Genomic DNA, 25,601 nt, shown 5'->3' with positions numbered 1-25,601 from the left:
GAGGGCCACGGGAGTGCGGCGCGCGGAGAGGTGCGCGTGCGCAGAGCGCTGCGGTCGCGGGGCGTGCGGCTACGGGGCGCCGCGAGGGCCACGGGCGGGTGGCGCGCGGAGGTGCGCTCTTGCGCGGGGCGGTGCAGGTGCGGGGCTGCCTCCACGGTTTCAGCTCAGCCCAGACCCCCGTCCGCATCCCCGCCCGTACCCACTACTCACTCTTACCCCTGAACCCTCGGGCCCAGATCCACACCGAACACCCCACTTCCCCGCAGACTTCCCAACGCTGTCCCCCACATCTGCGTCCACTCAGGTGCCCCGCAGTCCTGGAAAAAAGTTTATTTGTGTAACCAATGACAGCATGGGGGCGGGGTGTGCTGGCGAGGCGGGTTCTTCCTCTTCCGGTCACTTCTTCTTCTTCTTGGCCACTTTGAGCTTCCCCTCGATCAGCCGCTGGCCCTGCCTCTTGATCTCGGCCCGCGAGGGCACGTAACTGTGGTCCACGTCGGCAAACTGGAAGGTCTCTGCAAAGGAGGGGGGGAGGGCAGCCGCGCCCGGAGCCCGTCTGCCCCGCGAGGGTCCCCAGATCCTGGATTGTCCCCTGGCGTCCGTTCACTGCAGGGCCAATTGTACCAACGACGTATATTTCTTACTTTCTGTGTCCCTGATGCTCTGGCATTTGGGGTCTCGCGCAGCCAGGGAGAGAGACAGACCAGGGCTCGCCCAGTCCTTCCAGAGCCCACACCCGACCACCTCTGTCTAACCCACACCCCAAGCCTGAATCACCCAGGGCCAGGTGCCAGGCAACTGGGGACAGCCCCTGTGCCCCAAACCTGCTGGAATTATTCGAACGGGCAGATCTTAAGCTGTGTGCCCTGCCCTGCCTTGCCCTTCCCACAGAAACCCCAATAAGGGCCCTGGCCAAGGCCTTCCCCCCTGCCTGCCTACAGGCACTGGTGCCTCCCTGTGTCACAAAAGGTGGTAAGTTCTTTCAATGGCATTAACTTCACCAAGTCACCACCATAAATTAAAAATCCTGTGGGTGCAACTGACACACCCCTTCCATCCCTTTAGCCCCCACTGTCCCTCCAGACCGCCCTGGTCAGATGCAGCAAGCGCCATCCCCAACCTCTGCCTCTGCACAGCTCAGGCCCAGCACCAGCTGCTGGGCGGCCTGTACCTATGACATCCTCCTCCATCTCCTCAAAGCTGATCCTGGTGTTCTGCTTCTCCTTCAGGGCCGAGGACTCCAGGGCATCCCTCACCTTCGTGAGGACCTGCAGGGCATGGGGACTGTCAGCTCCGAGGGCACACGGGGCGTGTGGGCACCCCCCGGGCCAGGGCTACCTCCTCTGTCCTGGCCAGCATCTGCACTCGGTCAGCCAGGTACAGCAGCTTCTCCTCGCAGTGTGCCAGCTTGCTGTGCACATCCAGGGTGTCGGAGGGCAGCGCTTCTTTCTGTGGCCAGGAGGAACAAGTCGTCTCCCTCTGGCCCCTCCAGGGGACCCTGTGTACCGGTGGCTCCTCCACGCTCCCCTGGTACCTGGGCCGCGGGCAGGGGGACGCCGACCAGGCGGATGTAGAGGTTGTCGATGCCGGTTTGGACGGTCAGCAGCAGCTTCTGGCTCCTGGCCATGTTGGCGCGGGCCAGCTGCAGCCGGTCTTCCTCCTCCTTCAGCATGTCCTTCATTTTCTTCTCAACAGACTTCACGCTGTTGAGGATGAGGGAGGTGGGTAGCGGACCGAGGGCAAGGTAGCGGAGTCCCGAGCGGGCGCTGTGCTAATTCGGGCTCAGGAGCTCAGAGGCGGGCACTTGGGGCCCCTCGGCAGCGGGTGCGCTCAGCTCCGAGCCTGGTGCCAGCCACGGGGCCGTTAGTGAGGAGAAAGTCAGGGGCCCCCGGGTACCTGATGGAGCTGGGCGTCTGGTGGAACTTGAGCATCACCTCCTTCATCTCCAGCTCCTTCATCACGGCCTCCAGCTGCGCCCGCCTCCCCTCACAGTCTGCCATCTGCAGCTCCAGGTTCTCCTCCGTGTTCCTCTGAGCCAGGAACCGGCTGGCGATGTCCTGGGGGGGCCAGTGGGGCGAGGAGCCGGTGTGAGCCAGGAGGGAGCTTGTTCTTCTGGCTCCCAGTGGTCAGTAACATTGACCATGGCTGGGTGTTGAGGACCTGTGAGGCCCTCTGTGTGTGTCACCCTCGTGACAGGCAGAGGGGCCAGCTGACCCCAAGGAAGAGCCAGAGAGACCACCGCCAAGAGACTGCGTGGCTTTGAGTCACTCGTCCGAGGGTGGACAAGCTTACGTCAGGACCATGGACAGGAGCTGAAGGCTTACTAATAATAAATCCAGGGCGGATTAAAATAAAGCGGGTGGGGCGGAGAGGCAGCTGCTCGTCAGGATGCTGTTGGTTTGGGAAGGGGAAGGAGTTAAGAGGTGAAAGCCACCTCCTCGGGGTTTGATCCTCAAATTCCAGCAGGCTCTGTGCAGCCCCTGGAGCACGGCTCGGATTTGCCAGCTGCGTCCCTGGAGTGCCCGCTACTCTGAGCTGTGGGGCCGCTGCTTTGTGTGTCCATTCACGCAGAAGGTGTCTGCAGAGCCTGGCCCAGCTCAGCTGGGCCTTGGGCTTGGGCAGGGTCCCCACCCGTCCTTCTGCCCACACCCCAGAAGTGCCAGGGAGCAGTACCCAGAGGTGAGAGCACCGCACAGCAGTCTTGACTTTCTCCACCAAAGCCGTCACGTCCGTCTGGTATTCGATATCAGCCTTGGAGGTCTCCCTTCTCCTCACTGGGCACAGCAGAGGGAAGGTCAGCCGGCATGCAGGAATGCTGTGGGAGCTCTGTGCGGGGCCATCGGATGCCCCCATACGTCGTCAGGGGAGGCCACACAAGAGCTGGGTACCCGTCAGAGTCGCCTTCACCTTAACTGGCTCCCCCCTCGGCCAGCCCTCGAGGGATGCCCCAAGGCAGCTCCACCCAGAGGAGGACCAAAAGCGGCCTGGCACAGGGGGGCTTAGGGGGGCTTCTCAGAGGCGGCTCGGGGGTGCCAGGGGGTATCGCCGAGTGCATTTTACAGCTGAGAAGCCGGGGGCTCAGCCACCCCTGGCCAAGAGCCCAGAGCCGGCAGCAGCACCTTGAAGCGTGCGCTGTGACCGCTGGTGTGCACCGGTGCAGGTCTAGCCAGGGCGGGGCCGGGGCTCATCGGTCTCCCTCACCCCGGCCCCCGCAGGTTACCCCCACCTCACGGTGACCCACCTCTCGGGACCCTGGCTGGGGCGGCGGGAGCTGAGCGCTTACCTTTCAGAGTTTCGGGACCCATCAGGTTGGAGGGGAAGTGCAAGTCCTGCCGGCCCTGAGGAGGGGGAGGAGGAGGTGAGGGGGGTTCTCTTGGGGCAGGGGCTGCTGTGGCTGGCGTGGCCTGGACTCACCCGGCGGTATTTCTCGCTGGTCTCCTTGGTGTGGATCTTGTCAATGAGCTTCTTCTGCTGGTTCAGCCGGTTCTCCCGTGCCTGGCGTTCCTTGATGAAGGTGGCCTCCCCTTGCCTCATGTTCATCTGGGGACACAGGAAGGGGGGCGGAGGTCTGTCCCACCAAGGCCACGCGGGGTGCTGAGCCAGCGTCAGTGTCAGGCCCCGTCTTCCTGATCTGGGACGCTCCGCCTGCGACCATCACCCTCCCCCTTGCGTTCTGCCCTCCTCTGGGACGCCCCCCTCCTGCCTGGCCTCTGAGCCTTCCCTGGCGTTACACCCCTCCAGCTGGGGTCACTCCGGCTGCAGTCATAGGCTCAGGGACCGCCTGGGACGTGCCTCACAGATTTCTCTCTCCAGCCCCGGTCCTCCACTGCCTCTGCCGGCTCCCCTTAGAACTCACTAGAGTGGATTCCACGTGCCTAAACACAAACTCATCATCTTCCCCCAGACCTCCTGTCTCCCAGCACATCCCGCTGTGGTGGCTAAATCCACGGTCTGTCTGTGCCTGCTCACGCATCCTGGATGCCACGCTCTGCCCTTGCCTGCACGTCTCACTCGGCCCCCCCCATCGGGGTGACCTCTTAAAGGCTTCTCGGCTCCGTCCGAGTTCGGCCACCCATCTCCACCACTGGGCTGGCCCTAGTGACCAGTGTCTTGGCCCTGGTCCCCTCCAGTCTCTGCAGCCAGAGCACACCCGTTTGGAGACACGAACCTGATCCCGTCTCCCCCCATCTCCTCCCAGGGCTCCAGGTTAGGAGGGCCGCCACTGCAGCCCCGCCACCTGCTGCCCACACAGGCTCCAGCCCACACGCCTCCTTTTGGCTCTGTTACACCCCAAGACTGTGTTGCCCAACCTCCAACCCCCAGAATCCGCCATTCACTGCCTTCCTGAGAAGGTCTGAACCCCAGGGCGGCCGCACTTCATGAGGAGGGGGCAGGCTGGCCTGGCAAGGGCCTCGGCACAGAGTGGGTGAAGGGGTGGCACCTGCCCCGTCCAGGTCAATTCTCTGCCTTCTCTGTCTACCTCGTGGCTTCTGTGCCTGGTGGGACCCCCTCTGCCCAGGCTCACAGGTGGTAAGGCAAGCAGGCCGGCAGGGCAGCCACTGGACTCCTCCAGTGATGACAGGGGGTGTGGGCATGGGGGTGTCCCGACGGACCCTGGGCCAGACAGGTTCAAGAGATAGCCCTGCAGGGCCCCCAGCCTGGGACCTGCTCTCACCTTGACCTCATCCGTAATCATCATGGCATCTTGGGACATGATTGCCATGTCCGACAGTTCCGAGCAGTAGTCAACCACGAGATTCTGCAGCTTGTCCAGCTCTGTGGGGTATCCTGCCAGCTTCTGCAGCAGAAGGGCAAGGGCAGGTGGGCACAGAGCCTGACAGTCCAGGGGCTGCGGGCCAACCACAGGCTCCCCTGGCCCCTCTCTCGTTCTCTTCTGGCCCCCAAAGTGGACCACGCCTACTCCCCACCCCTCACCCCGGACTGTGCGAGCCCAGAGGACAAGTATAGCCTGGCCTATGGCCCCAGCCAGGCCCAAAGCAGGTGAAAGGAAATGTTTTGGGAGGGAAAACAGCATCTTCCTGGTGGATTCTCTTACTGCCCAGGGCCAGAGTCCAGAGACACTTCCAAAGAAGTTGTGATGGGATGTCCCACCACGTGGGAGAGGTGACTGTGAAACCCCGGGAGGCTGGCTGCTGTCTGAAGTGAAACAGAGGGGCTCAAAACACTGGTGTGGGGTCAGAGACTCAGGACTCAAGGCCAAGTCTGTAACCTGACCAGCTAGCGTGGGACCTTAGGAAAGCCACTTAACCTGGGTTTTGCCATGTGTAAAGGTAAGGTAATAATGGCTCTTTCAAGAGGTCGCTGTCAGGATGGATTGAGAAGGTATAATGATGTATATTTAGCACAGGGTCAGGTTCATAAATGTCCAATATATCTTGGCTCTTAGTATTTTGTTGTTGATAACTACAACGTAGAATCTTCACTTTTTTTTTTTTTTTTTTTTTTAATGCAAGGGGGACTTCCCTGGTGTTCCAGTGGTTAAGACTTGGCACTTCCACTGCAGGGGGTACAGGTTCGATCCCTGGTCAGGGAACTAAGAACCCACCTGCCGTGCCGTGCGGCCAAAAAAAAGCAGATGACCACAGGAGTTATTTTTTTTTTAGTGCATATGTTCTGAAAAGATAAGCAAGTACCACTGGGAGGACATAATGCATACAGGCGAAGGAGGGGCTGGACCCCAGAGTGCAGTCGGAGTGGGAAGGGGTGTGGGGAGGCGGAGTGGGCCCAGGAAGGAGATGTGGGCAGGGCCACAAGGTGAGTCTCCAGGACGCGGGGCCTGAGGCAAGAGGGACAGGCTGGAGGACAAAGCAGCGTGCTGCTGGGCTCTGGGCACCGTGGGCAGGATTTGGGGGGGCATGACCCCAGCTGCGAAGAGCTGCAATGCCCACCCATCCCACACCCTCCTCCAAACGCATTTCTACCTGTCACCCTCCCGGCCACACTGCCCGCCAGGGCTTCCCCTCCCCCAGCCCCAGGATGAAGGTGGAGTCTTCCCTCTCTCTCCGGGCCCCACCTGCCAAGCTGCTCCTCTTTGCACCCTGGCACCCACCCTCCAGCCCTCCTCTCCAACTGTCCTCATCCTCCCCATCTTCCACCACCTGGCCTGTGGCAGGTGCCTTTGCTCTTCTGTGTGGGGGCCAAAGGGGGCCTCCAGTGAAGGGGGGTTGCCTCACAGCAGGGCTCACGGCCCCTGGGGGCTTCCCCCTGGCCTTCTCGGCAGGGAGCAGGGTGGCTGGCTTGGAAGAGGTGGGCAGCAAGCGGAGGTTACTGACCTGCTCAGAGGCAGCTTGCCCTGGATGATGTTAGGGGACTTCTGAGGGTTCAGGACCCATCTCTTGGCCTCAGAAGCCAGGGGATGAGAAACGATGGGGCAAAGTAAAAACAACACTAAACCATCAAATAAGAACCCAAACAGGGGAGCTTCCCTGGTGGCGCAGTGCTTAAGAATCCGCCTGCCAATGCAGGGGACATGGGTTCGAGCCCTGGTCTGGGAAGATCCCACATGCCGTGGAGCAACTAAGCCCATGTGCCACAACTACTGAGCCCGTGCACCTAGAGGCCGTGGTCCACAACAAGAGAAGCCACCGCAATGAGAAACCCGCGCACCGCAACACAGAGTAGCCCCCTCTCGCCGCAACTAGAGAAAGCCGGTGCACAGCAACGAAGACCCAACACAACCAAAAATAAAAAATAAATTAAAAAAAAAAAAAAAGTAAAGAACCCAAACAGGACTTCCCTGGTGGTGCAGTGGTTAAGAATTCACCTGCCCATGCAGGGGACACGGGTTTGAGTCCTGGTCTAGGAAGATCCCACATTCTGCGAAGCAACTCAGCCCATGCAGCACAGCTACTGAGCCTGCACTCTGGACCCTGCGAGCCACAACTACTGAGCCCGCGAGCCACGACTACTGAAGCTCACAAGCCACAACTACTGAGGCCCGCACACCTAGAGCCTGTGCTCCGCAACAAGAGAAGCCACTGCAACGAGAAGCCTGCGCACTGCAACGAAGAGTAGCCCCCGCTCGCCACAACTAGAGAAAGCCTGCACGCAGCGACGAAGACCCAAGCACCCAAAAATAAATAAGTCAATAAATCACTAAATTTATAAAAAACCCAAAACCAAAAAACAAACAATTCTGATGTAGCACATGATATGCCTTTTTGGAGTAGCAAATAAATTCTTGAAAGAACGTTTCCCACCTACAAGGTGCCGCTGCTCAGCTTGGCGCCCAAAGCAGGGCTCAGCCTTTCTTGGGGTCACCCGGCCTGGAGGAGAGCTGCGCGCCTGCGGGGCGGCCTAACCCAGAGGGCACGCCCCCACCGAGATTCCAGCCCGGCGAACAGGCTGGGGCCTGAGATTCCTGCCCCTCCTGGCCAGCTGGGCTCCCTGGGACCGGGATGCGGTCTCGGTCTCAGGGTGTGGGGTGAGGGGGCTCACTTTTTTCAGGTGGTCCAGCAGGTCCACGTACAGCAGGTGGATATTCTGGCTTGTGGTGATCTTGACCATCGTCTTTTCTATGTTGTTCTCCAGCTGACGGATGACCTGGGCGGGGAGAAAAGGCACGTTGAGAGTGCGTGGGGACAGGCCACCTGGGAGTGCAGAGGCCGGCGGGGGCGGGGCTGGGCTTTCTTCCAAGGGGGCCTCATTCATCTAGCCCCGCCCTTCCACAGGGCCCCGCCCCTCTCCTCCTGTGGCCCCGCCCCATCACCCTGGAGGCCCCGCCCCGCTTCCCGCCGCCACCTGCAGCATGCGCAGCTCCTCCTTGGTGGCCTCGGGCTGGTTCTTAAGGCTGGCCAGCTCCAGCTGCATGCTCTCCAGCTTCTGCTCGCGCCGCCGCATCAGGTGGGTCAGCACGTTGTGCATATTCACGCGGTCGAAGACGTACTTGCGCAGCTTCTCCCGCGCCACCTGGGTCGGGGAGGACACTCCCCGCGCGTGGGTGCTCAGGGGCCACGGAGCGCTCCTGCCGCCGGGCGGGCGGGGAGGGACCCGTGGCAACGCCACAGGGACGCTGGGGCTGGGAACTCGCTCTGCTCCCCACCGGCTCCACATCGTAGTTTAGTTGGGGGTGCACTGGCTGGGCGGGGCTGAGGGGTCCCGCCTCCTGCCTTACCTCCATGGTGCAGCGGCTGTGCGCCAGCCTCATGGGCACGTCCTTCCCGCAGGCCTTGGAGATGGTCTGCTGGTCGTACTGTGGGACGCGGCGGCTGAGCTGGGGTCCCGGCCCCTCTGCGTGCCCCCCGGCCTCCGGCCCCTCCAGGGATTCTCCCCGGGTCTCCTCTGCCATGTGCTAGCCCAGCAGCAAGACCCCAGCTCCTGGGGCTACAAGGGGCAGAGTGCTGAAGGACCCCATCCGGGCCATCCCTGCTCCGATGTGATGGGGGTCCAGAGAGGCGGGTCCCTGGCTCCCCTATGTGGCTGCTGCAGGGCGTAGCCCAGGAAAGGGACCCCTGTCGGGCCCCTGGCCCTGCCCTCTGAGGTGGGTGGTGGGGAAACTGGCCCCCCCCACCCCCCGCTTCAGAATGGTTGGGGTTAGAGTGGGGAAAGGAGAGGAGGTGCCTGCTGTCCACCTGTGTTGGGGGAGGGGATGTTTCAGCACGTGCCCCGCCCCCCCCCCCCCCCCAGCCAGCAGGTACAGGGAGGGTCCCGCTGTCCACCTTCTTGGCCAAAGCCCACTCGTGGGACCCGCGGCGAATGTTGCCGCGCAGGACAGCCAGCGTGGCCTTGTTCTTGACCGTGGTCTCCTTCACCGCCTGGATCTGCAGCGCCCGACATTGCTCTGTGTGGAGGGACAGGGCAGCCAGGACGTAGGCCAAGGGCCAAGGGCCTGGCCGGGATTCCCGGGTGGGGTAGGCTCCACGCCGGGGAGCACAGAGGTGGGGGCGTGAGTTTGCTGTCTCCAAGGCCGCGCTCCTTCCTCCCAGCCTGCATGGGGGCCCGCTTCACTGCTCAGCAGTGCTCATCTGGACGGCTCTCAGTGGACGGCAGTGCTGGGAGGTGGGGAGGGCGGGGTGCAAACCGGGGACGGGCAGGCCTGTGATTGCTTCCAGACCCTCTAGCCACAGAAGTGGGTGGATCCTCTCCTGTCCCCTCTGGCTTTGAGGCCACTATGCTCACAAATCTCCTTGAAGCCCCCAGCTTCTCCTCCCCCTGCCCCCTGCATGGCAGACCCCTCCGATCCCTTCCCCCCAGCTCTGTTTGGGGGTGAGCAGTCGAGTGGCCCCCAGTCCATATGCCCTGGACTGTCCCTGTGTTAAGATCGTAAGTCCTGCACCCAGGATCCCCGGAGCCCCTGGGTCACCCCAGCGGCAGCCGCACCCTGGAGCCGAGTGATGGTCTTCAGCTCCCGGATCTGCTCCTCCATCTCTGCCTCACTACGAATCCTCATGGTGGCCCACTGGGTCCTCCAGGGCCCGTCCGCACCTCCCACCCTCTCTGTGCTGAGCCTGCCCCGCAGAACCACAGTTCAGATTGTCCCTGGAATCTTGGCCCATTGTGACGGGGGCTGAGGTTCTCAACGCCCAGGGAACCCAGTAATTCCTGGCCCACCCCACGACCCCACCCTCTGCCCCCAGCCAGCCTTGGGGTTGCTCTCCTGGATACGAGTCTCGTGGCTGCTCTCCGCTCAAGTGTGATGCCTTGGTCAAGGCAGCTTTCTTCCACAGGGAGGTGATTGGCGGTGGCACTGCACCCCACGGTGGCGACACTGCACCCCAGTGGCCCCACTGCACCCTCCCCATCCCCCCACACCCCCAGTGTCCTCCACTGAGCCTCCTAAAACTTCTCACTGCTCACTGCCTACAGGGTCTCCATTCCTTTACCCCACCCCAAGTTCAAACTCCAACCCTGGTGACCTGGCTCGTGAGACCCCCAGCCTCGGCCCTGACTACCCCATCTCTCCCTGACCTTCCCTGCTCCACCCCCACTTCCCTGGGGAAGTCCTGGGTCCAGCTTTAGCTGTCACTTACTCCAGGAGGAGTTAGTCCCCTCCCTCTGCACCCCCAGCACAAGCTTCCCTTACAGCCATGTGGCCCAAGCCTGGGGTTCCAAGGGTGCACATCAGATGGGTTACTTCTTCCAACCTGCATGAGTTTGCTAAAAAGCACCACAGACTGGGCAGCTTAAACAACAGAAATTTATTGTCTCGCATCCTGGAGGCTGGAAGTCTGAGATCAAGGTGTCGGCAGGGCTGGTTTCTCCTGAGGCGTCTCTCCCAGGCTTGTAGACGGCCATGTCCTCATGGGGTCTTTCCCCTGTACTCATCTGTGTCCTAATCGCCTTCTCTTATAAGCGCACCAGTCAGACTGGATGAGGGCCCATCCCCATTTTAACTTAATCACCCCTTCAAAGGTCCTGTCTCCAAATGCAGTCATATTCTGAGGTCCTGGGGGCTAGGGCTGCAAACTGTGAGTTTGGGGGAGACACAGTTCAGCCCTAACAATAGTCTTCACCCATGTGCTGTTACAGCAGCCATCTTTCTCTGTGACCTCTCACACAGATCCTTTACTTTTCTGGTCACTCTCAGTTTTTAAAAAGTGAGTCCAGGGCTTCCCTGGTGGCGCAGTGGTTGAGAATCTGCCTGCCAGTGCAGGGGACACGGGTTCGAGCCCTGGTCTGGGAGGATCCCATATGCCGCGGAGCAACTGGGCCCGTGAGCCACAACTACTGAGCCTGCGCGTCTGGAGCCTGTGCTCCGCAACAAGAGAGGCCGCGATAGTGAGAGGCCCGCGCACCGTGATGAAGAGTGGCCCCCGCTTGCCACAACTAGAGAAAGCCCTCGCAGAGAAACGAAGACCCAACACAGCCATAAATAGAAATAAATAAATTTAAAAAAAAAAAAAAAAAAAAAGTGAGTCCAGTCCCCTCTGAAACTCCAAGTTCACCCTCTGCCCTCCCTCTGAGTCCAGGTCTTTCCCTCAGGGGGTTGGGAGGGCCTGCCGTGGGCAGGGTCTATTCCCCTGATGCCCATGTTCTCCCAGGGTGTGAGGCAGAGCCTGTCCCCCAATACTGGTTCTCCTTTCCTCTGATGGAGAACCCCTGAATTTTAGTGGGCATGTGGCTGCCCAGAGCAAGCTGCCCTCCCAGGTGCCTTTGCACTAGGCGTCCCCCGTGACTTAGTTCTAGCCAATGGAGTGTTCAGAGAAGTGAGTGAACTGCCCTCCTCCTCCCCCTCTTTCCTGTTGACAGGGATGAAGACCTGATGGTCGGAGCCAGCACAGCTGCCTGGGACCATGAGGTGGATTTGGAATGAGGGCCGTCACAGCACAGAACACGCTAAAAGAAGCCTGGGTCCCTGACTCCACACAGCCCCAGACCACCCACTTGAACTTTTCCATGAAAGAAAATGATAACTCTAGCTTGCTTATGCCATGGTTATCTTGGGCTTCCTGTCATTTTGCCTTCCCACGAACAGATTCCCTGGTGCATAGTGAGTGTGCAGTAGATGTTCTTTTGCATGACTGGCTAAGTCAGCAGGCGCAGGGGCGGAGCTGGGGCTGGAGCAGCGCGGCCCTGTGTGCCTTCAGTGTTACCGGGAAGCCTGCTTATAAAGGACGATGGATTTGCCCAGGTTTTATATAATCTCTGCCTCTCCCTCTGTTGCGGGTGGGTGAGGTGGGCAGTCTTGCCCACCCAGGAACACTCCTCCATGTGGACAGAGCTCCAGTAAGCTGACTCTGGTCCCCTGAACCCCTCACTTCCTCCTCCCCGGGGGAGAAGTGACTTAATCTGATAGGTGGGTTTGCAATGATAGGCAGGTGGGCACGGCCACTTCCTGTCCCTGGTCTCCTGGAAGCCGGGTGCTGCCTGGCTGCACACCGTCTGATCTGCTTCTCTGTGCTAGGTGGTGCAGAAGCACAGCCCCGCGTGGAGGGCCCATGGGCTGCCCAGAGTGTCGAATTCTGGGGTTCAGTGTTAGGAACTGCCCTGGCACCTCCTCCAATCAGCTGTATGGTACCGAGGTGACATTTCTCTCATCTTCTTACTGCTCTGACTTGCTTCCCAACTGCTTTAGAACTCAGGCGGGAAGCGGGAAAGCGTTTATTAGTCCCACAACCCCCAGCAGAAGCTGTCGGCTCTGACTGGGGTGGGCGGGGGGATGCAGGGGTCAGAAAGGGCATATCAGCAGCAGGAAGTGCAGAAGGCCCAACCCCCCACCCCAGAGCTGCCACCCCCAAACACGCATGAGACAGGCCTGCTCTTCTCCAGCTCTGTGTCCACCACGCTTCTCGCTGCCCTGAAGGAGGCCAGCCACCCCAGGGGCAGCACCTCCTGGTCTGACCTTCTGGGTGTCCAGGCTGGGCAGGAGCAGTTTGCTCAGGTCTGACAGAGCTGGCCATGCATGTGTGCCGGGGACATGGGTGTGGGGAGGCCAGCCTGGGGTGCAGAGGTGCTGAGGGCTGTGCTCTAGAACTCTCCGGCCCCAGGTCCTCTGTGCCCTGGCTGGAGCTCTCCTAGCTGTGCCGATCTGTAAGAGGCAAAGGGAGACAGCTAGAACCACACCCCAAAGCTGCTCCCGGTCCCTGTGCCCATTTTACCAGGGCAAAAACTGAGGCCCGTAACAGGAGGGATGCAGGCAGTGGAGGCCAGGCTTGAGATCAATCAGCTTGGTGTCCAATGCGGGGCCTCTCAATCCGGCTCCTCTTCTTGGGGTGCCCGCCCTCCTCACTCTGCACTCGCCCAGGGCCACCCAGCCCCTCCTGGGTCTTCCTCCTGCACAAGGGCCTGGAAGTTCTGTCTGCCGCAGGCCCCCTCCCTCCAGCCCCCACCCGCACACACGTGTCAAGGGGACAGGCCTGTCCCGCCTACACCTTGGGCCCAGGCACTGGAGACTTGGTTCTGCGTCCTGCTGCCCCCGGGACCCTCACCTGTGTCCGTGTCTTTGGGGAGCTGCCCTGTCTCCAGGAAGAGCCAGAGGTTGCTGCATTTCTGCGACTCCACTCGGGTCACCCAGTAGCTGGCCACTGAGCCTGCGACTGGGGAGTGGGGGGCAGGGGCCAGTGGGCAGGGGGGCAGGGCCTCTGCACTTGTCAGGGGAAGGGAGCAGGGTGCAGGCTTGTTCTGGGCAGATGGGAGTGGTGGGGTCCAGCAGGGCTCCCACTGAGAACTGGAGCCCCATCCCCAGAGGCAGGGATGCCCGGACCACAGCCCCCCCACCCCTAGTGGGATCCACTTCTGCTGAAGAGCCAGCGGCAACGGGGGTGCATTTCAGGGGCGCCAGGCACCAGCCCTGAAGTACCCACCCACGGCCACCAGCACGTTCCACTGAAAGGGGTACGGAAACTTCCTCTGAACGAGCATCTGCAGGCCGACGGTCGCACCGGTGCCTGCCAAGAGCCATGGTCCACGTCAGCCAGCCCGTCCACGGAGCTGGCCAGGGGACCACCGGGGCTCTCGGCCTAAGTGCTCGCGGCACCTGCCAGGCTCCGAACACTGCGGGCTGGCGACCTGGCGCCACCTGCTGGGGAGTCAGGGTGAGACAGGAGGGTGAGGTCTCTTCACACCCCAAGGACAGACACCTGGACCCAGCCTACCTGTGACAAAGGTGAAAATGCCCTTCATGAAGGCGTTCGACTGGCACGCGGCATACTCCCCCAGTCCCTGGGATGGGGGAGGGGGTTGAAAGCTCAGTTCCCCGTCCCTCCTTTGGGCACACTCCGGCCCTGGGGGAGGGGACCACTCATCGTGAGGCCCTGGGGGCCTGGACACATCCCACCTGCCCCCATGCCCACCCAGGATGCCTCGATCTCCACAGCAAGAGGGTCCCCCACCTCTGTCCCTCTTCTCTTCCCTGATAAGGGCACTCCCACCGAGGCCCCCGCCCCGCTCAGGTCAGCTTCTGAGGTCAGGGGCCCGCGTCCCAGGCCAGCCTTCTCACCGGGTGCTTGCTGGCCACGGCGTCGTCCACCCGGGACAGGCCCAGGTTCACCATGTCTGGCGGGGCGCGGGGAGCCGGCGGGGCAGAGCGGCGCCGGACCGGGCGGAGGGGCGGGGCCGGATGGGGCGGGGCGGGGCCTGCGCAGGGCCGGGCGGAGGGCAGGGGGCGGAGCCGGCCGCGCGCTCCCCAGGCCCAGCTCTGTGACGTTGGGCGGCGAGGCGGCGGCGCGAACGCGGGCCCGGCCTGGGTCGTCCGCCTCATTTCCAAGCTCTCAGAGACATAATGATTCCTGTTAGTATTATTTGTGGGGGTGGGGCTTTGCTTACGGGATTACATCTACTGAAAAGGACCACGGAATAGCGTATCCAAAGATGATATAGCGAGTTAATTCCAAAAATACCGTAAGCGCGTACTTGGTGCCAGTTCTGTGCTAGGAGTTGGGGGTCCCACGGAGGAGTCAGAGCTCCTAGCCCTCGTAGAGCAGACAGGTAAACAGACCTGGGAGGAGGTCAGGAAAACAAAATGGGTCAGGGTACGGAGAGAGGCCAGGGCCTGTGTGTACGTGTGTGTGTGTGCGCGCCCGCCCTCAAGGAGAGACCTGCGTGGGAGGGTCAGGCAGAGGACCCTCAACCTTGAGCTGCTGTGCGGGACTAAGCGTGGCCCATTTGCAGAAGCTTCAGGAGGCCCACGTGGCTGGATCTGAGGGCGAGAGGCGAGGGTTGGGCTGGGCCTTGAAGCCTGGTGGGAACTTCAGTTCCTCTGATTGCGCACAGCCAGGCACAGCCAGGGATGTCAGCTCAGTGGACACCTCGCTGTCCCTGCACGGCGGGGGGCCAGCCTTCCAGGAGTGCATCTGCTAAGGTTTAGAGAGTGTTTCGGCAGTGGAGCAGGCAGGGGTGCTGTCATGGTGCAGCGTGCTGTCAGGATATAGGGGGCTACTGGGGTGCAAGAGTGCTGTCAGGGTGCTCTTGGGGTGTATTTGGAGGCTGCACTAACAGGCCTCGGCATTGGGTTGGAGGTGCCAGTGAGGAAGGAAGGGGACCCAGGCCGGCCTCCAGGGCTTGCCCTGAGCACAGGTGGGCACAGCAGTGGGGGCTGAGGGGAGCTGATGGTGTGGGGCACACTGGGAGGCGGTTCGGGCTCTGTCGGGTCTGAGATGTCTGGAGACAGGAGATTGGGATGTGTGAATCTGGAACCCAGTGGGGAGGTCAAGGTTGTAGTTAAAAATGCTTTCTCTAAAGAAAAATTTATTATTGCTTGTTAATGAAAATAGTGTATATTCCATATAAAAATTAAAGCTGTGCAGATGCTCCTGAAGTAAAATGCACGTCCCCCACCACCAATGTGGGCGCTGGCCGGGACATTCCCTGTGCAAGTGAGTGATGGGGGTGGGCGATGGGGGGATGGGGGGAGACGTGGGGTGATGAAGAGACATAGGGTGCAGCCATTGCCAGCGCCTGCTCCTTCCCAGGGCTCTGGAGAGAAGTGCCCGGGGCGCCCTCAGGGTGGGCTGGAGGGGGGCAGGGCGATTTCACCAGGTGCAGTGTGATCCGAAGTCACCACTGCCTCTGTGACAAGGTGTGGTTGGTTCACTTCTACTCCAGTTAAACCCAAAGTTGCTACTTGTTAGTGTGTGTCTTTGGAAGTATCACCACGAAGTGGGTCAACAATTTACTGTTGAAGTCACTTGAGGAAATTGGCTTTCAAGCCTAAACAGAGGGTGCAATGCTATCTTAGTACAGAGTCATTAGGACTGACTGGCAGCTATTTTCCACCCTTGGCTGATGCTTTGATAATCTTAGTATTTAGTTTCTCAGGCAAGCCACCTACAGACTCCTGTAGATCAGCTTTGGAAGTCTTAGAATACATGAACTCAGAAAGCCGTTTCATCTTCTCTTGTGTTGAAGAGACAGTGTGGAAATTCTACCGACATATGAAATATTCTTTTGCTTCAAAATCTATTGCCTTGGGAGTTCCCTGGTGGGCAGTGGTAAGGAATCCGCCTGCCAACGCAGGGGAAGCGGGTTTGAGCCCTGGTCGGGGAACTAAGATCCCACATGCCGCAGGACAACTAGGCCCCCGTGCCACAACTACAGAGCTCGCATGCCGCAAACTGCAGAGCCCATGGGCCACAACTAGAGAGAGAAAACCTGCACACCACAGCTAGAGAGAAGCCCACGCACCCCAACGAAGTGCCCACGCGCCACAACAAAAACGATCCTGCATGCCTCAACAAAGATCCCGCGTGCCGCAACTAAGACTCGACGCAGCCAAAAAAACCATTGCCTTTCCCAAATTCCCTTTTTGTACCATTCATTTCTTCTTGGCTCCATAATCTGAAGGTGGACTGAGTTGTTGAAGTTTACCATTTTCTTCAACAGCTCTTTTGACTTACAAATAGGTCAGCGGGCTGGGGCCTGGGCCTCTGCACTTCTCAGGGAAAGCGCACAACCGATACATTTCAGGCCAGGCTGAACCTTGCAGAAGCGTTCCTGCCAAATGCTCCATCTTCAGGAAGAAGCCCCGCCCAGGTATCGCTAACCTATCCATGTGCCACCAAGCTCCAAGGAACAGACACTTGGATTCATGCGTCACATCTGAAAAAGCACCAACCCCCGACTGGAGCTGCATACCATCTGGTGACCTGAAAGTAAAGATTTCCAGGAATTAAAGCAGGTGACATCTGACCAGACAGCTTTCCCAAGATGTCTGGACCAGGCCTGTACGCCCTTTTCTCACTGTTGCTGCTTCTCTCTCTCTTTCATGGGAAGACAACACCCTTGTCCGCATTTCCCAAACCCTTGTGAAAGGGGGAAACCTCTTCTTTTGATTATGGCCTTTTGGAAACAGCCTTATCATGATCCCGTGACAAATTAATCTTTTACTTGCCTTTTGGGAAGCGTTAGACGGTTCAGGATTCACAGTGTTTATTTCATCTGAACTATTAACTGACTCTGGGTTCTTATCTACACTCTCTGAATTTGCAAACTTACAGGCTGTATTTTTCATAATATAATTGGTTCCAAACAGTTCTTTTGAGATAACAATACTATTTTTAATAGATCTTTGAAGTTTTGCTCTTTTTTCAGAGCTCATCAGCTACTGCTTCACGTTTATTTCTGTGCTGTTTCTTCCCAACATACTCAGGTAATTCTTTCAGTTTGAGTGTGCTCCTTCTCTATTTACTGTTCTATTTCCGCCTCATAACAAAATGGAGGCCTCCCATTGATCCACTTTACTAAACCTTCATGGCTGCCTAAGTGGGAACTTCCAGGAGGCGTATTTGACTGCAGATTTCCCTCCATGGGGAGAGCCTTGTTCCCTTGGGTCAGAGTAAGTACCAATGAAAAATGACCAGGAAAGTGGAAACTCGGGAATTCCCTGGTGGTCCAGTGGTTAGGATTCAGTGCTTTCACTGCCGGGGAGCCCAGGTTCAATCCCTAGTCAGGGAAATAAGATCCCACAAGACACGTGGCACAGCCAGAAAAAAAAAAAAAAGTGGAAACTCAAGTGCATAGAATCAGGCATAGTTGCAAGTCTCACCTGCCTCTCTGTGGTCCTTTGATTTGTTCAGTTGGCCACCTTCAGGCATAAGATCCATGTTTGGAACCATCACACAATTTAGAGTTGTCATGTTACTCTTAATTCTGTTTTGTATGAATATTTTAAATTCTGCATTTTGTTGCCTGTCAAACTTTTGTAAAAATGATGTATCCTGGGACTTCCCTGGCGGTCCAGCGGTTAAGACTTCACCTTCCAATGCAGGGGGTACGGGTTCGATCCCTGGTCAGGGAGCTAAGATCCCACATGCCTCAGGGCCAAAAAACCAAAACATAAAACCGAAGTAATAGTGTAACAAATTCAATAAAGACTTTTAAAATGGTTCATGTCAAAAAATAAAATAAAAAAAAAAACCAATGTAGCCAATAAAGTGATACTGGCTCAACATTTCAAAATAATCTCCCTTGGCCTTAATAAAACAGCAACATGGGTTTATTCGGGAACAGTAAAGAACTGCAATTCAGGACAAGCAATCTAGGGCAAACCACAGCAAGTGCAGAGAACAAAGGAGAGGAAACTCTTTTATAGAGGAGAAGGGGGAGTTGAGAGGGGCTGTTCTAAACAAAGTGTCCGTTGGAGGAAACTGGGAGTTCGCAGTGTGGTGACTTTTCATTGGCTGAACTGTGATGGTCTCTCATTGGCTGGGCTGTTGCTGGGCTGGGAGAAAATCTTACTTCCTCCTGCTGGGTAGAAAGCAGTAACCTTCCTGCTGGGTCTGCAATTGAGGCTGCATGGTAGGGTGTGAGAGCCCCCCCTTCTGGCCTCCTGACTGCAGTTTAGTGAGGGTTCCCTTTATTACTTTTCATATAAAGGAGAGGCCTGAGGGTCCAGAGGGAAACCACCCCATGCCTCCGAGAATGCTGCAGCTCTCTGGCTCCAGACCTGGACCTCCCACCCCCACTAAGGGGCCCTGCTCACTAACGAGGTGCAGGCATGACCCCTGCCCTGCCTGGCTGGGCCTCCCATTCCTCACAGCTCAGCTTTTCTCCACAGAAATGGAACCCAAGTCATGTGCAAACACACCACTTCCCCGACCTTGGCCAGCTTCACTCATCTGTGCCCCAAGACCCTTCTCCAACAGGAGGGCAGGCACCTCACCCGACCCCACCCAAGGTGCTTCCGAGAATCACGGGCAGCTGAACACGTGCCCTGTGACGATTGGCCCAAATGGCCAGGACTTGAACGATAACGAACAATAATTTCTGTCCGCATCTTCAACTCAGGACCAACTGGAGAAAGACATATATGCCCCCTAAACAACCACAGGGGATGCCTACCTGTTCTCATTTGGGTGGTCTTCATTTATTTCCACTGTTGTAATCGGTCTTTTATGTTTTTCATCTTTTTTGTTATTAAAAAAGAAATTCTAAATATTCCTATAGAAAACTGGTTAATCTTTATCAGGTTTACCTTTTCTGATTTTCATAGACTTGGTCCATACCAAATTAAAAATTTTTTTTCCTACCAGCACTGTTAAATTTCATTTTTATGTGGAAATCTGATCCATCTGGAATTTATTTTGATGTAAGGAGTGAGGTGGTGATCTAGCTACGTATGTATTTTCTAAATGGTCCCTAGTGGTGACAGTTTTGTTGACTGCGTGTTCAAGCTTTTCTCCACAGACAGAAACATGTCCTTCGTCGTATGCTGAATTCCCCTGTCATTTGTGTCTCTTCCCATTTTTTCTAGATTCTTCTGTTATTCTATTTACAATCATGCTCTTACTGCTCATGATTTTATAACAGGTTTTCATGTCTTGTAGAACTAGTTGCCTGGGTTTATTTTTCCTTTGTAGAATTTTTTTAGTTTTTATTCCATGTTTACTTTTTCATATGAAATTAGAAAATTTTTTTTTTTTTCTGGTTGAAATTTTTTAAAACTTGGAATTCTAAAAAATGTATAGATGATGATTCAGGGAGAACTGGTGTCTTTATGATAATGTGGTTTATTTTTTGGGTCATCCCTGGAACAAGTTGCTTTTCCAGCATCTGTTCAGCCCTGACCCATTTCCTGCAGGGACAAGGAGGCAGACTCTAATTAGGAGAAAGCGGGGAGTTTGTTTACAAAGAAACGATCTATCCACACATGGGTGGGGCGTAGGGGAGCCCAGAGCAGCAGAGCTGACGGTCCCCAGGCGTAAGGGTGGAGGGGAGGGCAGCATCCAGAATGCAGAGGAGAACCGTGTGGATAAGGCTCCCCAAGCCGCGAGACCAGTGACCTGAGGGTGGGGGGCTCGGCCAGCACCTGGTGGCCTCGATCCCCCTCCTCCCCATCTCCCATCGGGCTCCCTGGCTGAGCCCAGCAGGGCAGGGGACGGGGGTCCTTGACGCCGTCCGTTCAGGTTGGGTCCCTCCGTGGTCAGCAGGGTGGAGTGAGGCACGGCCTGAAGGTCCTCCTCTGAGGGCAGAGGGCTGGGACCGAGAAGTGGCCCAGGCGTGCCAGGAAGCCGACATCTGGCTTTGAGCTGGGCCGCACGGCAGGCGGACAGGGCCCGGCCTGGGGGGACGACGGCAGCCCTGGACAACTGGAGCCAGGGCGGGTCACAGGAGGGATGTCAGGCTCCCGGGTTAGTGGGAGGCTGGAGAACCGAGTGGCGGGAACTGGGGCCGCTCCAGGCGCTGAGCAGGAACCAACAGGAACGTCCAGGGGAGCCTTGGGTCCGAGGCCACGCGGGGGGCACTGAGCTCCGACCAGCGGCGTCCCCACCGGCTTCCCACGAGGCTCAGCCCCCAGGAGCGCCCCCTAGCGCCCGCCAGTCTTCACAGCAGGCTGCCTGCTGCTGGGGAGGGGGAGGAGGGGGAGGAGGGGGAGGAGGAGGGGGAGGAGGGGGAGGAGGAGGGGGAGGAGGGGGAGGAGGAGGGGGAGGGGAGGGGAGGGGGAGGGGAGCGGGTGGGCAGCGGGGAGGCGCGGGTCAGCCAGGTCAATCCCAGCTCACCCCTTATGCCAGCACCAGGCTGACCGTTGCCAGTGCCCTGAGTGCAGCTCCTGCCCTGAGGGGCCCTCCCTGGCCTGGCGTCCACCCTGTCAGTCCAACCTCCCCAGCGAAGAGTGCTGGGAGGGGCTCTGGTTCCTGCCTCCTAGGCAGTCGTCCTTCAGCCCCTGCCCTCTGGTGCCCTGGGCCTCTTCTATGAAGGGCGTGGGGAGTCACCCCTGCCCCTGCTGGGCTATCTGTGCCTGAGGCCCTGGCCCCTGGGTTTGTCCGCTTTGCGGGCCCTTGTGACCTGAGCTGGAACAGGGTGGAGTGGGGTGGAGGGCGTCACGTGTACTTTTTTTTTTTCCTGAAATTAAGTCTTTGGCATTGGCAGCATCACAACTTCCGTCCTCAATGAAAAGTGGAATAGCAGTTGGCAGTGGGCTTTATTTCCAGCAGCCTTATTGACGTTTAATTCAGGGACCGTATAGTTCACCCATATAAGTGTACAGTTCAGTGGGGTTTAGTGCATTCATAGAGTTGTGCAACCATCACCACCATCCACTCTAGAACATTTCCCTGACCCCAAGGGAGAGCCTGTGCCCATTAAACGGCTGCTCCCCACTGCCCCAGGACCTGGTACCCACTGATCTCCTTTCTGTCTCCATGCACTTGCCTCTCTGCACTTTGCATACAGGGGGGTTCCTACACCACATGGCCTTTGGGGCCTGGTCTCTCACCCAGCACCCTGTCTTCACGGTTCATCCTGTTCCTTCTCATACGGACAGCTTTCTGACGTGTGGATAGACCCTGTTTGTTTATCCATTCATTGGTAGCAGTTTTGAAGCTTGGAAACCCTGCAACGGACCCCACTTCAATATAAGGTGACCTTCCTGCTCGGGGACCCCTCCCCAGCCCAGCGGGCACGAAGCCCCATGTAAGCCCTTCTGCCAGCCCGGCAAGCAGGGTCCCTTTGCTGCTGCCCTGTGGCCATTGCTGGGACCGCACCTGCTGTGCTTGGGCCCAGGGCCTTGCCAGCTCTGGTCTGACCACTGCCCACACCTCTCCTGCCAGTGCCCCCGTCCACGTCCTGAGTCCCCGCAAGCCTCCTGTGCCCTCCTCCTAGTCTCCTCCAGGGAGCTGAGGCCAGCAGGAAGCGACGGAGGCCCTGGCAGTGGCGCCCCTGCACTGCGGGGAGGGGTGCGGGGCTCCCACTGACCCGCTGCTATCTGGGCCTGCAGTGCCAGCTGCACCCACGGACCATGCAGGCCAGATGTGGCCACACAAACCCTGCCCCGGCAGCAAATGTGTGCTGTGAAGATCCCAGTTTAGCAGACCTGCGGGTCAAAGCGACTTGGCCCCTGTCCTCTATTCATTCACAAGCATTAACTAGCCCCTTCCACCGCCAGGCCCTGCGCTCCAGGCTGGGGAAACAGACACCAACAGGCTGCCAGCAGGCTGGTACAGCTCCTGTTGTCATGGGGTTTACAGTGTGTGCGGGAGAGGAGACAACAAATAAACACAGCAGAGAATTCGGATGATGCTAAAGCCGCCAGAAAAACGACCGGCAGGTGAAGGCTGGGGTTTGAGGAAGGCTGCTTGGAGGATGCAGAGGGTGAAAAGTAGCCCAGGGAGCAGGGGGCTCCGGTGAGGGGGCTGGAAGGGACCTCCAGAGGGCCGCTGGGTGGGAGGGTGCAAGCAAGAGGCCTGGGGTGGGGCGGGGGCTGGCTGGGCTGCCCGCTGGGGAGCTGGGCTGGGCACAGGGCTGGGCTGCCCACTGGGGAGCTGGGCTGGGCACAGGGCTGGGCACAGGGCTGGGCTGCCCGCTGGGGAGCTGGGCTGGGCACAGGGCTGGGCACAGGGCTGGGCACAGGGCTGGGCTGCCCTCTGGGGAGCTGGGCTGGGCACAGGGCTGGGCACAGGGCTGGGCTGCCTGCTGGGGAGCTGGGCTGGGCACAGGGCTGGGCACAGGGCTGGGCTGGCCGCTGGGGAGCTGGGCTGGGCACAGGGCTGGGCACAGGGCTGGGCTGGCCGCTGGGGAGCTGGGCTGGGCACAGGGCTGGGCACAGGGCTGGGCTGGCCGCTGGGGAGCTGGGCTGGGCACAGGGCTGGGCACAGGGCTGGGCTGCGTGCGGGTTCTGTGCTCAGGGCCACGATGACTCAGGAGCATCTCAAGCAGGGACGCATCAGATCGATGCTTTACAGGCTTTGCTCCGACCACTTTATAGAGGGTGGACTTAGGGGGTGAGGGTGAGTGGGGAGGCCGGGAGATGACCGGGCATCGAAGACTCGTGATGGAGAGTCCCCAAACCACGGCCGGGGACACACCGGTGGCAGGTTCTCCACAGCCTGGGAGGCTGCCCTGCACCTCTGAGACTCAGACGGGTCCCCGGAGGAGTCTGCAGGTTGTTCATCCGGCCCCCTTAACGAACGGCATTTGGTCATTTCCATTTTTTAGGGATTGTCAGTAAAATCACATGACCAGCCACCGGCAGGTTTTGTGTGTGTCTCATTTCTCTTGGGTAAATACCTAGGCGTGCGAGTGTCGAGCCGTATGGTAATGAATGTTTACCTTCATAAGAATCTGCTAAACCATTTCCCAGGGTGTTGCACCCTCTCGTTTTCCCCATCCCAGTGGTGACAGCCTTGATTTAGAAACAGAATCGCCATCCTGCTGGTGTATAGCTGCGTCTCCTTAGGACAAATGCCCGTGAGCCTCTCTGCGTGGGTTTGCTTTCTGTCTGGGAATCTTTTCAAATCTTTTGTCTGTTTTTAAAAAAAAAATTTTTTTTTAATTGAGTCTTGAGAGTTCTCTACACGTTCAGGATTTAAGTCCTTTATCAGATAGATGTGTGTTTTGTAAATATTTTCACGGGAAGGCTTTCACTGCATTCTGTCCGATGACTCTGGGACCTGACTGAGAGCTGGCGTGGCCTGAAACCCGGTGGAGGCTGCGAGCGGGAGCCCTCGGCTCTGCCCCTCCCTCCCCGCTGGCCCATGGGGTCTTCCTCTGACTCTGAACCCACTTCCACTCCAGAGCGCAGTGCTGGCCTTCCCTGGGCACCGCTGCCTCTGACCCGAGGCCTCTGGGTGGTGTGTCCCGAGGTCACACGCTGTTCCTCAGAGTGTCTCTGGGGCCCTCTGTCTGAGTGGACATGAGAGGTCACCTGGAGAGGCCTCGGCAGCTCGAGCCCCCTCCAGCCCGTGGAGCCACCCGGGCGACACTCTGGTCCACACGCTTATGCAGCCAGGGATAAGGTGGCCGGACACCCTAATCCACCCTAAGTGGCAGCCCAGACCCACCCTCCTCTTGGGCTGCTGGAGGCCCAGCTGGGGGTCTGGAAGTGAGGGGTGCCCAGGCCTCTGACGTCACCTCTGTCACCCCAAGATGAGGTCCGGAGGCCTGGCCAATGGTGGCTCCACTCCCGTGCGAGGAGGCGAGAGGTGGGGACTCTGGGGGCTCTGAGGGGAGCTCGCTGGTGGGGGCAACCCGACCGGCTGAGCCGTGGTCACGGAGGTGGCCGGGACACGAGCCAGGTGAGGGCCAGGCTCTCTGGAGCCTCCAGGAAACGACTCCCGGAGCAGGTGCGGACACTCGACCGATCGTGCCAGACAGTGAGCAAAGAGCGCCTGGAGTTTGCGGAGCCAAGGTGCCTTTCGCTCCCCAAGCTGCTCATCGGCAGAGCCCCACTGCCGGGCTGGGCTGCAAAGCTGGGCCGGCGGGGCGCCAGGGGCCAGAGGACTGGCCTGGGGATGGAGGCCCCCCTGCTGAGCTGCGTCCTGGCACTGCTCTGAGCGACCTCGGCACAGGCTGAGGTCCTGGCGCAGCCAGATTTTGATGCCAAAAAGGTATCGGAGGCCTCCGAGCTGTGCCACGCGGGTGGGGGTCCGGGCTGAGCCCTCACTGGAAACAATAGCGACGACGTGATAATAGTACCTACTGCCTTCCATGGAGCAGTTGTTCGGTGCCTTGGGCCCACACACCCTTTAGAGCCCCTCTCCATTTAATCCCGAAACAACCATGTATGTGGGTAATTACCGACCCACTTCACGGTTGGGAGAACTGAGGCTCACAGTGGCCATGAGACCTGCCCCAGGTGAGTGGGAGAGCAGGGACCCAGACCCAAGAGATGGACAGTCCGGAGACCCCCGGCTGTGTGGCTTCAGACATATCTGCGTCCTTGTGGCCCAGGGTCCCGGTGCACCCCACCAACTCCCCTCCTCACCTGGCTGCCTTTTCAGGCCCTGTCCCCATCTCTTCTCCTGCCCCCCCTCATCACACACTCCCAGGTCTGGGTCTGCAGGGACCAGGTCAAGGTGGGGGTGGTCGAACCCCACAGCACGTTGGTTGGGTAGGGATTGACTGGAGGGGCCTCTGAGGGCTGGGCACTCAGGCCAAAGCTCATGCCTCTCTCTGGCTGGGGACCCACCCTCCCCTGCTTGGCCCACTGCCTCACACCCTGAGTGGGGGCTGAGATACTATTTTGCTTTCATTTCTGGGGGGCTTGGTACAGTGAACCGGGGGGTGGGTCCCCAAGAAGAGAGGCTGGGGTGAGGGCTGGAGGCTGGCATTGGGAGCTGCAGGTAAGGATGCCTGAAGGGGGTGGGCCCAGGGGAACCTGGTCCCGGAGAACAGCGAGGCCGCCCCAACCTCCCAGATGCCGCTGTGTGCATTAGGAAAGGGCACTCCTCTGGGCAGCTGCCCGTCCCTGCCGGTCCCTTGGCCAGGCAGGCACTTTCACGCAGTGCACAACCTGCCCAACCTCGGGTGGCGGACCTGTTGTCAGCCTTCAAGAAAGTGCAGTGAGGCCAGGAGACCCTCATCTGCCCTTCTCTCTCACCTCTGTGAGCCACAGGGGTTCACAGGGACCCCTGTTCGGCCCCAGGCCGGACCCAGGAAGCGAGCCCCCAGGCCTTCCAGGACTTCTACCCGACGGTGGGGCTGCCAGATGACATGGTGGTCACGCTGCCCAAGTCAGGTACCGCCGAGCCCCGCCCTGTGGGAAACCCCGCCCCACCAAGCCCTGCCCCGCCCCCTTTCCGGAGTCCTGGGAGGTACAGGCAGGAGGTGGCCTTCTCTTCTAAGGATGGGTTGGCAGCCGTTCCAGCCACTCTTCTTCACACCCCGCCCTTCCCCTTAACACACATGAGGTAGATGTTTGGAGCAGTCGGAACCCAGGGGCCCCACGCTCTGTGGGGGGCTGTCCCGGGCAGGTCCCAGGAGCAAGTGGG

The 25,601-nt window shown here is 59.1% G+C and overlaps 2 protein-coding genes and 1 long non-coding RNA gene across 3 annotated transcripts; 1 reads left to right on the top strand and 2 right to left on the bottom strand.

The window, feature by feature from the left end:
* Nucleotides 1-314: 314 nt before the first annotated feature.
* CCDC183 (coiled-coil domain containing 183) lies at nucleotides 315-9,409 on the bottom strand. The gene is made up of 14 exons (XM_036854523.1): nucleotides 9,340-9,409; nucleotides 8,679-8,800; nucleotides 8,135-8,212; nucleotides 7,762-7,929; nucleotides 7,459-7,563; nucleotides 4,676-4,798; nucleotides 3,415-3,540; nucleotides 3,284-3,338; nucleotides 2,674-2,774; nucleotides 1,897-2,057; nucleotides 1,535-1,703; nucleotides 1,339-1,449; nucleotides 1,172-1,268; nucleotides 315-515 (listed from the first exon to the last, which is right to left on the bottom strand). The coding sequence occupies exons 1-14, from the start codon at nucleotides 9,407-9,409 to the stop codon at nucleotides 397-399; spliced, it is 1,605 nt and encodes a 534-aa protein (XP_036710418.1). The 3' UTR covers nucleotides 315-396.
* LOC118896571 lies at nucleotides 7,757-11,386 on the top strand. Its single transcript, XR_005020210.1, has 2 exons — nucleotides 7,757-7,863; nucleotides 11,209-11,386. It is a non-coding gene; the product is annotated as an uncharacterized LOC118896571 (long non-coding RNA).
* Nucleotides 11,387-12,044: 658 nt separating this feature from the next.
* On the bottom strand, nucleotides 12,045-14,012 carry TMEM141 (transmembrane protein 141). Its single transcript, XM_036854524.1, has 5 exons — nucleotides 13,898-14,012; nucleotides 13,554-13,620; nucleotides 13,263-13,346; nucleotides 12,888-12,995; nucleotides 12,045-12,487 (listed from the first exon to the last, which is right to left on the bottom strand). Exons 1-5 carry the CDS (start codon nucleotides 13,949-13,951, stop codon nucleotides 12,474-12,476), a joined length of 327 nt encoding a protein of 108 aa, XP_036710419.1. The 5' UTR covers nucleotides 13,952-14,012; the 3' UTR covers nucleotides 12,045-12,473.
* Between the last annotated feature and the right edge of the window lie 11,589 nt (nucleotides 14,013-25,601).

This window comes from Balaenoptera musculus, chromosome 6, assembly GCF_009873245.2.
Source record: "Balaenoptera musculus isolate JJ_BM4_2016_0621 chromosome 6, mBalMus1.pri.v3, whole genome shotgun sequence".
Lineage (NCBI taxonomy): Eukaryota > Metazoa > Chordata > Mammalia > Artiodactyla > Balaenopteridae > Balaenoptera > Balaenoptera musculus.
The sequence above is the reverse complement of the archived record's forward strand: the minus strand, read 5'-3'. Positions and strand labels throughout refer to the sequence as shown.

Coding starts and splice junctions, on each gene's coding strand:
- TMEM141 (XM_036854524.1), bottom strand. CDS start 13,951: ATGGTGAACCTGGGCCTGTCCCGGGTGGACGACGCCGTGGCCAGCAAG. Junction 13,347..13,553: donor CATTTTCACCTTTGTCACAG/GTAGGCTGGGTC, acceptor GGCTCTTGGCAG/GCACCGGTGCGACCGTCGGC. Junction 12,996..13,262: donor GAACGTGCTGGTGGCCGTGG/GTGGGTACTTCA, acceptor CCCACTCCCCAG/TCGCAGGCTCAGTGGCCAGC.
- CCDC183 (XM_036854523.1), bottom strand. CDS start 9,409: ATGAGGATTCGTAGTGAGGCAGAGATGGAGGAGCAGATCCGGGAGCTG. Junction 3,339..3,414: donor CCAGCGAGAAATACCGCCGG/GTGAGTCCAGGC, acceptor CCCCCTCCTCAG/GGCCGGCAGGACTTGCACTT. Junction 516..1,171: donor GATGGAGGAGGATGTCATAG/GTACAGGCCGCC, acceptor CCTCCTTTGCAG/AGACCTTCCAGTTTGCCGAC.